This window comes from Agrilus planipennis, unplaced genomic scaffold (assembly GCF_000699045.2).
Source record: "Agrilus planipennis isolate EAB-ADULT unplaced genomic scaffold, Apla_2.0 scaffold143, whole genome shotgun sequence".
NCBI lineage: Eukaryota > Metazoa > Arthropoda > Insecta > Coleoptera > Buprestidae > Agrilus > Agrilus planipennis.
Genome location: NW_020438887.1, coordinates 604,448 through 617,080, shown reverse-complemented (window position 1 = coordinate 617,080; position 12,633 = coordinate 604,448). Strand labels below are relative to the sequence as shown.

Sequence of the window (12,633 nt, the reverse complement as noted above, 5' to 3'; positions counted from 1 at the left end):
CGTAAAGACACATTCACCAGAAAAAGGAGTTGTTGGTCTAACCTTTAATTATGTACCGAAGATTGAGATGTACGTTACGGTCCATGGATCGCGGTACAAAAGATCATGGACGCGATTTATTGCTAATGGCTGCACCAGAGGTGAACACGACACGAAACGAAATGGAATGTGTATGTGTGTAGGTAGGGGATGATGGAGGGACATGGTGGCACAGGCATAGCAGGTAGAACGAAGAATTATGTTCGTAGTCGGCATGGAGATATTTTGTTTCTTGCAACTGGAACGATGGATGCAACGACAAAGGAGACCGCGAAGTGGAAAACACGTCAAGGGGATAAAGAAATCGGTGAGTAAATTTAGTCAACGTTAACTGGACCCCTTAAATACAGTGTAAACTCTATATAACGACACTTAAGGGACTGAACATTTTTCGGCGTTATAAAGAGTGGTCGTTAAATGGAGAGAAATAATAGATATTATTTTACTATTCTATAATAACATGCATTTACCAATATAGTACACATTTTGGCACAGGAACATTATTATTCATACATTGTATTTTGTTACGTATCTTACTCATATCTGCTGGATCAATCTGATCACATAAAAAGTATTTTTTTAATAGTTTCGCTGCATCAAGTGCTTGTTTGATGCTTGGTGGAGGGACAGGGTCGTCTTCTTCATCAACGTACACAGCTGCAGTTCTTATCTATTTCGGCAACTTAGAAAGTACTGCATAATGATTTATAATGCCGCATTGTTGTCGTTAAATAGAGTGAGCGTGACGCTATTTAGAGTGTAATATTGTATAGAAAACAATGTAATTTTAAGGAGTTTGTACACTGTATTTATTAACAGAAAAAGAATAGGAACGATGAATTGTAATATCAATATACGTAAGAAGGGTCCGAAAAATGAGCGAAAATGTTATTATTAATCATTTGGGTCACTTTAGTCGGATATATTTTCTTGAGATCAGTCTTAATAAACGATATGTCATTTTAAACGGAGTCAATATATCCAAACTTTCCTATAGAGAATTCAATACGAAAACCAAAGTTAACACTGCAATTACTTCATATTAAACGGTTGGTCAGTATAGGCGGAGTCATAATAAACTAATTCCACTGTATATTGCTATATTTTTTTTTTCGATATGCATAATAAAACAGTATTCTTTATCTTAATTCGAAATTTAGAAAATGTATAATAGGGGTGTAAGTACGCCCTGTCCAAACAAAGGCGACAAACTTTCATTATAAATGAAAAAAATATTATTGCGGCATAGTCGTATAACCATGTCCCTTATTTTTTTTTTAGAATAAATTTCCAACAACGCTCCCACGTCGTGGGTATCGATTTTAAATGAATTATTGTTTCATAATAAACAGAAAATGTAATCGCTAATGAATTAACCGCAACAATGCGATAATAATTGTTACTACCTTTTTAATGTAAGAATCGCGTTTACAAATAAGCGCGAACAAAAGGTAATTAAACGGTCATTGGCCGTCGAATGTGACCTTGTGAATAATATAATAATGTATGTATTAGTAAATTTAGATCACTAATCGTTCATTGTAAATAAATATCAATGAACTTTATTCACCCGATTATAGTATTATTGATCAATAAAAAAAAAATACGTTCATGTAATCGACGCGACCGACATTGTTTCCTCCTTCACACAAAAATACGCAAATAATATGGAAATCGAGTAAGTTTTGTTGTCATGAACCCAAGATCCCCATAGTAACAAGACAGTTTGTTTTTCTTCTATGAATACCAAGTATATGACCCACTTGACCTGAATCGTTGTGTGATTGTGATACATAATACGGAAGCCCGTCGTAAAATGGTAGTTTGTAACTTTTCATCCATTGTCATCATCAAAGATGATAAAGTGTGACAATTTTTATAAAATTACATATATAACGCCTAATGGAGTTGCCCTAAGATACTACCCCTATAGCGTACAACCAAGTGATCCACTACTTTTTTCCAAGATCTGATCAGATTATATTGTAATGTTCGCGGGTTTAACAAAATTAACCTCTAATACTGATAACGACAAAACCATTTATTTACACTAATTATTGACGAACTTAAAAAACACTTTGGTTATGAATTATTCTATTTATTTACACTACTGTTGATATATCACTATTCACTGCTTTCGCTGTCAATTTATTTTCCGATTCACTTCTGCAACGGTCAATTTATTTTTTCCCCTCTCGGCGATCGTCTCTTCCTTTAAATACTCTTTTTTTACTTTCGGGAACCTTCTGGAAACATCCAGATAGTTTCTTTTTTAATTGCACTGTTTAACTGCTTTCCCAGAGCGCAGGTACGACACAGACATTTACAAAGTCGGCGAATCGATAAGCCGTTCACGCACACGTGTGCCCAATCGCAAACAAACACACTCGTGCTCGCTATAATATCAAAAGCAAAGCAACCCCCCAAACATCCGACTCTGGCGCTCTTCAAATTGCAGATTAACTTTGTGATACACTTTTATTAAATTCCTCGAAAAGTTTATGAGAAAATAAAATTAAATGACTATGAAAAACATTGTTCAATCGCACGTTAGGTATATGCATTCCTGTGATAAAGGTCGTCAGATTTGATATAAAATTAATTTTTAGTTGCTTTAGTTAAGCATTAGTTCTATATAAAGATTCACCAGATAGTGATCTTGCCGGATGTCGGATGGCCGCATACCCAGCATTAGCTGTGCCTCGTACTCGACGTCACCCGCTACCCAGCCGAATCCGCCAGATCCAAACTAGGTTCCCGCCCCATCTCTAGTTTTATTATACCTATTAAAGAGTTTCTTTATTAATTACGTGATAATAGAAGTGATAATTTTCTACCATGTTTGATGTATCACATTGATCAATTGCCACGGGCCTCTAGCTAATGCTTACCCTGCTTGACGATGAGTACTCATCAATCAGACAATGCCAAAATCAACTTTAATGAAATTGTTTGTTTTATATTGTTTTATCACAACTTTAACAAAAGCTTCATTCCGTTTAAATAAGCCAAATAACAATGATTAGTATTTGTTTCACGGTTGTTATTCGTGTCTCTTCTTTTATTAAAAGTAAAATTTAGGCATTTATTAACATCGGTTTTCAATGTTGTGTACTTTTTATAGTGTTTATTTAGCCTAAATAATCTAATTGAGGTCATTGCTGTTATTAATTATTGTATTATTTATTAATTGTTATTTTAAATTCCATATCTGGCTGGTGTGCCAATTTTGAGCTTAATTTTTACTGATTAATTATATTCGGTACTTATGTGTTAATTTAATGCATCGGTTGAATCTAATCAGTGTCGGCACCTTTTATATTCAACTCTGCCAATAAATAGATAATTTTTTACCCCACTTTGTAAATCATTATTTTTGCATAATATACGATAGCTAAATATACATATGTTTTTGTTAAAATTTGTTTGTCCAAAGTCCAAAATAATGTTTATAATTAGTAAAATTCCTTTTTCATTAGAAATCGTATACACCCTCAAGACAAGGGCATCATTGCGTGCAGAGGCGTCGTTACGTGTGTACGTAGTAGGCATGGCACAATCCTCGCATTCAAAAATAATACTTTTTTCATAATATTTTTTTCAAGGACCTAAGGAGACAAAAGATACAATCTTATAATCCCAAGCACTCAATTACTCGATAACCCTATGCTTTGGAATTAATTTTAATCTGATGAATAAGAGATAGCGTAAACTCAAACTCTCAACAACTTTATATTCTATAATTTATTATAAATGATAAATAACACCCGAGAGCGTAAATAATACACTCTCATGACAAAAATTGAAAGTAAAACTGAACTTAAATAAGATTATATATAAGTTAATTGCAGTTGAGTAATATTCCTCAGAGTTTGTCTGTTAGATCTTTCTCTCCCAAACTACTATTCTTACAATACCGAAAAGAATGTGCATCAGTTTGTACACACATCACATAAAAACTACTGACATAATACTTGCTGAAGGTTTTTCCAACTTTTTTTGGTTTCAAATCAATTCCTTGATAATCATCATCATAAGGTCGTCAGTGGTTGGACACGTACCTCCACTCTTTCCTATCCTGAGCTAAACTTCCCTAAAACTAGAACAGCCCACATCCTTAACTATTTGCGAACAGTAATCTAATCTAGGTCTACCTCTACCCCTCCTAACTCCTGCTTCTGCCTGTAATATGTCTCTGACTAGACCTTCATGCCTGAGAAGGTGTCCTACCAACCTATCTCGCCTATTTTTTATTGACTTCCGTAGAGTCCTCTATTCTCCTATTCTTTCCAATACCTCTTCATTTCTAATCGTTTCTACCCACGATATCCTCATCATCCGCCTATAACACCACATTTCGAACGCTTCTAACCTTTTCTTTTCGCCGCGCCCACTGTCCTTGTTTCGCACCCGTACAACGCTGTGCTTCAAACATACACCTTTAACAACATTTTTCGAATTTCTAAATTAACTGTTTGCAAGCATAAAAGTGACTTCTTTTTATTAAAGGCGACACGACCCTGCGTTATCCTCTGCTTTATATCCCTACTACTCCTTCCATCCTGACTTATCTGACTTCCTAGGTATCTAAAATCAGCCACTTCTTCTAATTTTTCGTCTCCTATCTTTATATTGATAATAATCGAAACAATATCGTTAGAGATTTTGCTACTGGCATATTTCGAGTGAGTCTTTTTAGTTCAGTTTGAAGTACCTAACATTAAGTTCTTTTCCTCGCAGTCAATTCACTCAATTGGACGATATGACTATTTAATTGTTATAATGATACAGAGTTTGTATTTCCATTTTCTGCGTGGTTTTCAATAATAAAATGAGTAATAAGTAAGACCCGGTTTTGTTACTAATTACCATTTTTTTCAGAAGAGCGCGGCTGTCCACCTGCAAAGGCACTGCGCAACGTCTCGGGTGGAACGAACGTTCATGGACTGGATATGGTGGATCCTTGACGGTTTGCCCTTTCCTCATCTCGTCCGAGTGATGGACTGCTTTTTTCACGAAGGAATAAAGGTTCGTAATAAACAGGAGTTGTCAAATACGACGCGCAAGTTTATTTTCCATATTTTCAAGAGTTTTCGTAACATAATTTTTCATTTATTGTTTCATTGTTTTTTTGGTCTACGGAAGTTTATTAATAACTTCTTTAATGGTTTAACTATAGTATCTATTGTTACGTGAAAATTTTCGTTTTGGATTTGCCCAGATCTATTTCCAGTGTGAGACTATAGTTGATTCCTTAATGGTACAAATTGTAATTTTTTTACATACCGATTAGAATTTTGAGGGGATGCAGGTAGGGTCAGTAAGTGGGTAGATCACTACCCCTTGTGAGCCCCCTAGGACAAGGAAGGGGCATATAACGCTTTGCCGCATTTACGTATCATCAGGAATGCCGCGTGTGACCTCATTAAAAATTTTTGGAAAAATGAACTTTATTATTAATGAAAAAAATACAAAATTGAATGAGAAATATATTTTACTAATGAGCAACTGTTCACTTTTACATATGTAACAACGGTATAACATATAATATTTCTTTACTTTTGTCTCTAACATTAAGATAAACCATTTTTTTATCAACATCTATGATTTTACAGGTAACAATATTTTCATTGTTTGCGGAAATTGTAGATACATTTCTATATATTTAGCATCGCATGGATACGTATAAAGGAATTTTTTTTTCGTAGTAGTTTTCCACTAATTTACATATGTAGCAACGGTATAACACATATTATTTCTTTACTTTTGTCACTAACATTAAGGTAAACCATTTTTTTATCAACATCTATGATTTTACAGGTAGTAATATTTTCATTGTTTGCAGAAACTATAGGTACATTTCTAAATATTTAGCATCGCATGGATACGTATAAAAGGATTTTCTTTTTCGTAGTAGTTTTCCACAAATTTCAATACAATTTATATCTCCATTTGGAGGAATATAAACATATTTCACTTATTTGTAAAAATATGTTTGCTCTTAAGTAAGATTGTGTTATTGAACTCTTTTGTAATCAATAATACTTTAAATTGCAATCGTTTTACTGTTGTTCGACTTAATGCGTTTGGTTTCACTTGTCTTATAATAACAATATCAGGAAGTACACTTGTTGGTTCGTTGCAAATGTAAAAGATTTCATTGAAACGACGACATAATTGGGCAAGGTGGTTGTTACCATTTTTTATAAGTTTTTTCATTTTACCGAGAGTATTTTCAAACGGATTTGTCTCATCGAGCCCCCATTAAGGTAGATTTAATGTAAGTTTATACATGTGTTAAGTTAGCCCCTAAAGTCCTATATGAAAAACTCGTAAGGCAATCCTCATTTTGGTATCACCACTTTTTTTTTGTGGAATTTTCATGAAGAATCTACAGGTAAATCCCTATATCGGCATTCCCCTCATAAGTCACATGAGGCCCGCACGCTACATGGGGCATGCCCCTTATAAATTCTAGTCGGGTTATTTATTATTAGGAGCAATTAGTAGAAACGGATATTTCTTGGACATAAATATTTACGTAAACTTTCCCCGTTTCTACATTCTCTTTTTTTTGCAATCACATCGCAGGTAACGTCTGACCAGAATTAATTTTTAGTTGTTTATGATGGTAAAATTAGACAAGCCGTGAAAGGAATGCGTTCCTTGAAGTGAAACATCTTGAGTAGTTTCACTAACTACATAGGTGTATTAGAGAGATTATACATTGAATAAATATGAACTTTATTATTGTGCGAGGTGCTCGAATTTGAGTAATTTTTCCTATTTATTAATTCTCAAATTTGGTATTATAAACGATTTTGATAATTAACCGATTGCAACGCTGTTTGTTGCTCTCTGCTACCAAATTCCAAATATCAATCCTCGGCATTATCGTTTTCTATCGAAATTATCGATAAAGAACTCAGTATTTCTTGTCTCACAGCAATATGCAAGTAATAATAGTAATAAGTTTTAATTATTTTCAATTTTAAGAAATACGTTTCTGTTTTTTTAACGTAACTGATGAAATGGTCATAAAGAGATAGCAAGCTGTAACAGTTTCAGAAAAACTGCTACTCGAGGCATTTCTAATAGAAATGAAATCTAAAATTTTCATAATTTTGCAAATTATTTTTGAAGCACTCTTTGAAAGACAAAATTTGGCCTGAAGTCGTGTCTGACAGATCATCCTCTCATTTCGAGCAAAATTCTTATCTAGCAGAGAAAATTTCACTGTCAGTGCGTACGGACTTGATACGAAGAGCTCGGTAAGAATCGGAGAGAACTGAAGTAAAAACTTGCAATTCGTATGAGTCAGTGGTTTTTAGGGTTGCATGTCGCTAAATGTCCAATTTTTGCTCGAAAAATTTATCTCAATTTGAGTAGAAAAATGACGCACGCCAGGCTTATAGGGTTGAAAAAAGAATGAAATACTCAATCACAGATAGTTTCCGAGTGAGAAAAACAGTTCCAATTGTGCTATATACTTAATCGGATCCAGAACTACTGTAAAAAATTGCCGCAATTCATGGGAATTTACGTTTTGTAGCCTTAGACTCGCTGAATTTTCCATTTTTGGTCGAAAAATAACTAGCACCCCAAAGTTCTGAGATGAAAATATAGCTGCTGGGGTAAGAAATACACAACCTAGAGTAGTTCTGTTATTTGCGCTTAGCTTAAAGTGGCTGATAGCACATTTGGAAGCCACGAACTTGTATGACAATCTTTATTGACCCTACTTTTCAATTAACTAGTAACCAATTGAGTTCTCGCGAAAATGCAAGACGACTTTTCGATATTACTCCATAGAGATTGATGGCCAGGGTTCTGGTCAAATTTTGCGCAATTGTTTTTTATTTCTTATGATTCCTAGGTATAATATTAAAAGTTTTGATTCAAAACTGTTTTTCTACTATGAGAGGATAGGACGTGAAATTAGTACTGCGAAATATTAGTTCTTTGATTTGATTATTAAAAATGCGGAACTATCGGCACGCTGCATCTAGAAATATATCTAGAGAATACAGAACTGGCAAGAAATTCAAAATTGATTAATTAGGGTTGCCTACGTCCTGATACCCTGGTTGGTCAGTTATTTCAAGTTTTAATTATTGGTAACTCAACAAATAGTAATAAGCCATCGAAATGCAATAAAGAAATGAAACGCTAACAAGCAACTACAAAAACTTTTTGGTATTCTGTTGAAACTGTCAAAGTTAGATGACGATTTCGAAATATTTAGTCCTCATCAATTCATTCTGAAGCTTTGCGTAATTCGAAAACTGCAGTGCGTGAGTCTACACGACCAATTTTTCTCAATGAAGTATAAACATGAAATAAAGTTGAAACAAAAACGTTGATATAAATACAATACTTACATGAAAAATTGTTTGTAACTCACAATTTTTTTAATAACCCAGATATTCTTCTCGCATTTGTACAGAAGTGTAGGTTGCTATCATGAACCGCGTTATCAGTGACATCAAAAACAAAATGTAAACCAACTGAGTTCATCAATCTCGTTATTATTCAATCAACCTGATTTCTCAGCAATTTGTTGCGCTTTTATTATTCTGATTAAATTTTTATTTCTTCATCCGCGAGGAATTTAAAAATAACTCTATTGTTCTCATAAATTTATTATGAACAGATGCTTTTCGCTAAGTGTATTTTCTGTTTCAAAATCCAACTTTTATTTTCATTTTGAAGGTCTCAGACATTATTTTACGATGTCATTATTGTTTGAATTTGGCAAGCGACAATTAAAAGAGGGAACATTTTTGTTGTAAATTAATAATAGTCCAGTTGTTGAATGTTAATGTACTTAAAATTTTCAAAAAATCGTGAATGATAAAGATATGAAACACTAGATGTAAATCCTAACTAATGTTGTAAATGGGAATGTGAGTTTGTTTGTTTTTAATGTAGTAATCAATACTGGTATGCAAGGGAAGAAAAAGGAGGGAAAGAGCGAATATAAAGATAGGAGACGAACAATTAGAAGAAGTGGCTGATTTTAGATATCTAGGAGTCGGATAAGTCAGGACGAAAGGAGTAGTAGAAAGCAGAGGATAGGGAAGGGTCGAGTCGCCTTCAATAAAAAAAGTCACTTCTATGCTCACGAACGGTTAATTTAGAAATTCGAAAAAAGATTGTTAAAGGTGTATGTTTGGAGCGCGGCGTTGTATGGGTGCGAAACATGGATAGTGGGCGCGGCGGAAAAGAAAAGGTTAGAAACGTTTGAAATGTGGCGTTATAGACGGATGATGAGGATAACGTGGATAGAAAAGGTTAGAAATGGAGTGGTATTGGAAAGAATAGGAGATCAGAGGACTCTATGGGAGTCAATAAGAAATAGGCGAGATAGGTTGGTATGTCTAGTCAGAAACATATTAGAGGCAAAAACAGGAGTTAGAAGGGGTAGAGATAGACCTAGGTTAGATTACTATTCGCAAATAGTTAAGGACGTGGATTGTTCCAGTTTTAGGGAAAAACGAAGTTTAGCTCAGGATAGGAAAGAGTGGAGGTGCCTGTTCAACCAGTCTTAGGACTGACGACCTTATGATGATGATGAATCAATAAATATTACAAATTAGGACAGACGACCTGCTCTATTATTATTGCTGGTGCTGTTTTTTTTCTTTTTTCACTGGTAGAATTATCCGACACTGCCAAGTACCCGACGTCATTATCCGATACCCTGCCGGATCCTAAAAAAGTGCTGGATCCGCCGGTACCCGATTCAGACCGAATATCCGGCCCATCTCGAATTGATTACATCTCAGACGATAAGGTGAAGGCAGCTATAATACCGTAGATTCGAAAGGAGTCTAAAGAATTATTCAGTGACGGAATGAAAATCAATGATTAGAAGCTTAAAAATTGTACTTCAAGATACTTTTTTCCCGATCTTTCTTTTTGTGTTTGTTCATATTCTACAAGCATATGTGGATTAGTTTTTAGCCTACTTTTGTATGTACTCGCGCAGGTCTCGCATACANTTATAGTTTGAGAAATTGCAAAATATTTTTTTAATAAATTGCAAAGGTAATGATTATTATTATTTATTAAAATCAAATTCTAAGACTAAAATAGCTTCAATAACATATTAAAACTTGACATTTTATTTTTCTCGATGGAGTCCAATTAGTATGGATCCCTTTTAAGAATTTGACAGGTGCCTATTTAACTAGTAAAGCTCAGATAAACCGGTGATTATAATACGTATACTAGCTATGTCATTAAACGACAGTTTGCAGAATCATTTTTAATGTAAATGCCCTGTGAAATGTATCAACTGATGAAAAATTTATCTTCATATGATTACCAAAGAGATTGTGCATTTTTATAATCTACCTGTCATGTAAAACAGCGATTTAATTTAATCCTATAATCGGTTTAACGAAAAGAGATTTGTAAATATGCCGTTAGTTCATAAACATTTTCTGATAAGATTATCGAAATAAATGAATGTTGATGCATTCATTTGGTATTTAGTTTAACTAGGTAATTTGAGAACATATTTTCCAACATTCCATCCGACAGGTGCGACAATTTGTATTCGAAATTTGTTTCAGACAGTTTGGCACTTCTGTTAGGTATTATACCTAGCAACAAAACATGTTGGCAAGACCTATGTGCTAGGTATATAATTGCAGTAAAAATCATGTGAATGCGTAAACAATAACTCTGCATCTAATTTCGCACATCAAACAAATAAAAACTGTGAATATTAACGTATGATGTAGCTACAATAATTGTGTACACTCAAGCCAAGGCTTTTCTCTAAAGAAAACACCTTGCTTTAAACTGCTGTTTACAGGAATGTTACGAACTAAAGAACAAGTGTTTTAATCCGATTACACGGGAACATACCATATCGCGTCAATCTAATTATATTATTAACGTCAACCTTTGTTTAATTCCATTACAATTCAATTCGAAAAAATGTATTTTTGTATTAATTAGGAGTAGAAGTAGTGTGTTATACTTTGTTTTTATAGTAGGTAGTCCGGTCAAAATTTCTATGTTAGAGATGGGGCGGGTACGCTGCAGTACGCGGTAATTCTACCAAAAAAAAACTGATACCAACAAAAATAATTTAATAAGTATAACAAAAAAAACTAGGTATCTAATGAAAATTGCTAATAACGATGGTATTTCATCATCACAAGGTTGTCAGTTCTAAGATTGGCTGGACACGCACCTCCACTTTTTCCTATCCTGATCCAATCTTCGCATTTCTCTAAAACCGGAACAACCCAAAATATGAAGATTGGAAAAACTTTGGCGGTTATTGTAGAACAAACAAAATAGCTCAAACCCCAACGCCAAAACACGACACTGTAGTTATCCGAAGCACTTTTCGGTAACAAGGTTACCTTCTTCAACCCACATCCTTAGCTATTTGCGAACAGTAATGTTCTACTCCTCTTAACTCCTATTTCTGCCTCTAATACGTCTCTGACTAGACCTTCATGCCTATCTTGCCTATTTCTTATCGACGTCCTTTAATTAAAAATCCGCCAGTCATGAATTATTAGTTTAATGTTTAAACGACTTTTTAACGTAGAACATGTAGCAACCAGGTACTACCAGATATCCGGTACCCGGCAAAATCACGTTTCGGTGCATCTCTATTTTATGCTATTAAGTAGTTAATTTTCATTGACAGCAGTGAAAACGAGTTAAAATTTAAATAATCTTGTTTAATAAGGAACTTTTAACACGTCGTAGCCTCATAGAGACTCATCTTTCTCTATTTTTAGTAACAAATTTTTCTTGTAAACATAACATCAGATAGTTTGCATTTTGTACTTGTATTTTAAATAAATCCATTTGGAACAAATCAGTTCTCCGGTTATAAAAGTCAAGCCAACCATTCTTATAAGAAGTGATGAAAATGTTTCGCTAAATGGAGTTTATATTATGTACTTTATAGTTTGAGAAATTGCAAAATATTTTTTTAATAAATTGCAAAGGTAATGATTATTATTATTTATTAAAATCAAATTCTAAGACTAAAATAGCTTCAATAACATATTAAAACTTGACATTTTATTTTTCTCGATGGAGTCCAATTAGTATGGATCCCTTTTAAGAATTTGACAGGTGCCTATTTAACTAGTAAAGCTCAGATAAACCGGTGATTATAATACGTATACTAGCTATGTCATTAAACGACAGTTTGCAGAATCATTTTTAATGTAAATGCCCTGTGAAATGTATCAACTGATGAAAAATTTATCTTCATATGATTACCAAAGAGATTGTGCATTTTTATAATCTACCTGTCATGTAAAACAGCGATTTAATTTAATCCTATAATCGGTTTAACGAAAAGAGATTTGTAAATATGCCGTTAGTTCATAAACATTTTCACATTTATATATTTAATACTAACCACTATTGGGTTTCTTAAAGTTTATCATGTGGTATTAATTTATCGGAACTATCTATTGCATACTGAGGAGAACAAGTTAATGATCAAGAACTTATACTTTTCTTATAATTTTTTTCTTCGTGATACGATATGTATATAGGTATTCACGTAGAACCAGATTTTATTTTTGAGTGACTCTTTCTTTTGGT

The 12,633-nt window shown here is 33.6% G+C and overlaps 1 protein-coding gene across 4 annotated transcripts in view; it reads left to right on the top strand.

Moving 5' to 3' along the window:
• The window catches only part of LOC108737422 (TBC1 domain family member 24), a 94,570-nt gene that overhangs the window by 62,984 nt on the left and 18,953 nt on the right, over positions 1-12,633 (top strand). For 3 of the 4 annotated variants that reach the window (XM_025981701.1, XM_025981697.1, XM_025981700.1), the window contains exon 4: positions 4,921-5,067. In XM_025981701.1, the coding sequence (XP_025837486.1) occupies positions 4,921-5,067 (147 nt within the window). The remainder of the gene's footprint in view (positions 1-4,920; positions 5,068-12,633) is intronic. The other variant, XM_025981699.1, reaches the window with a different exon arrangement.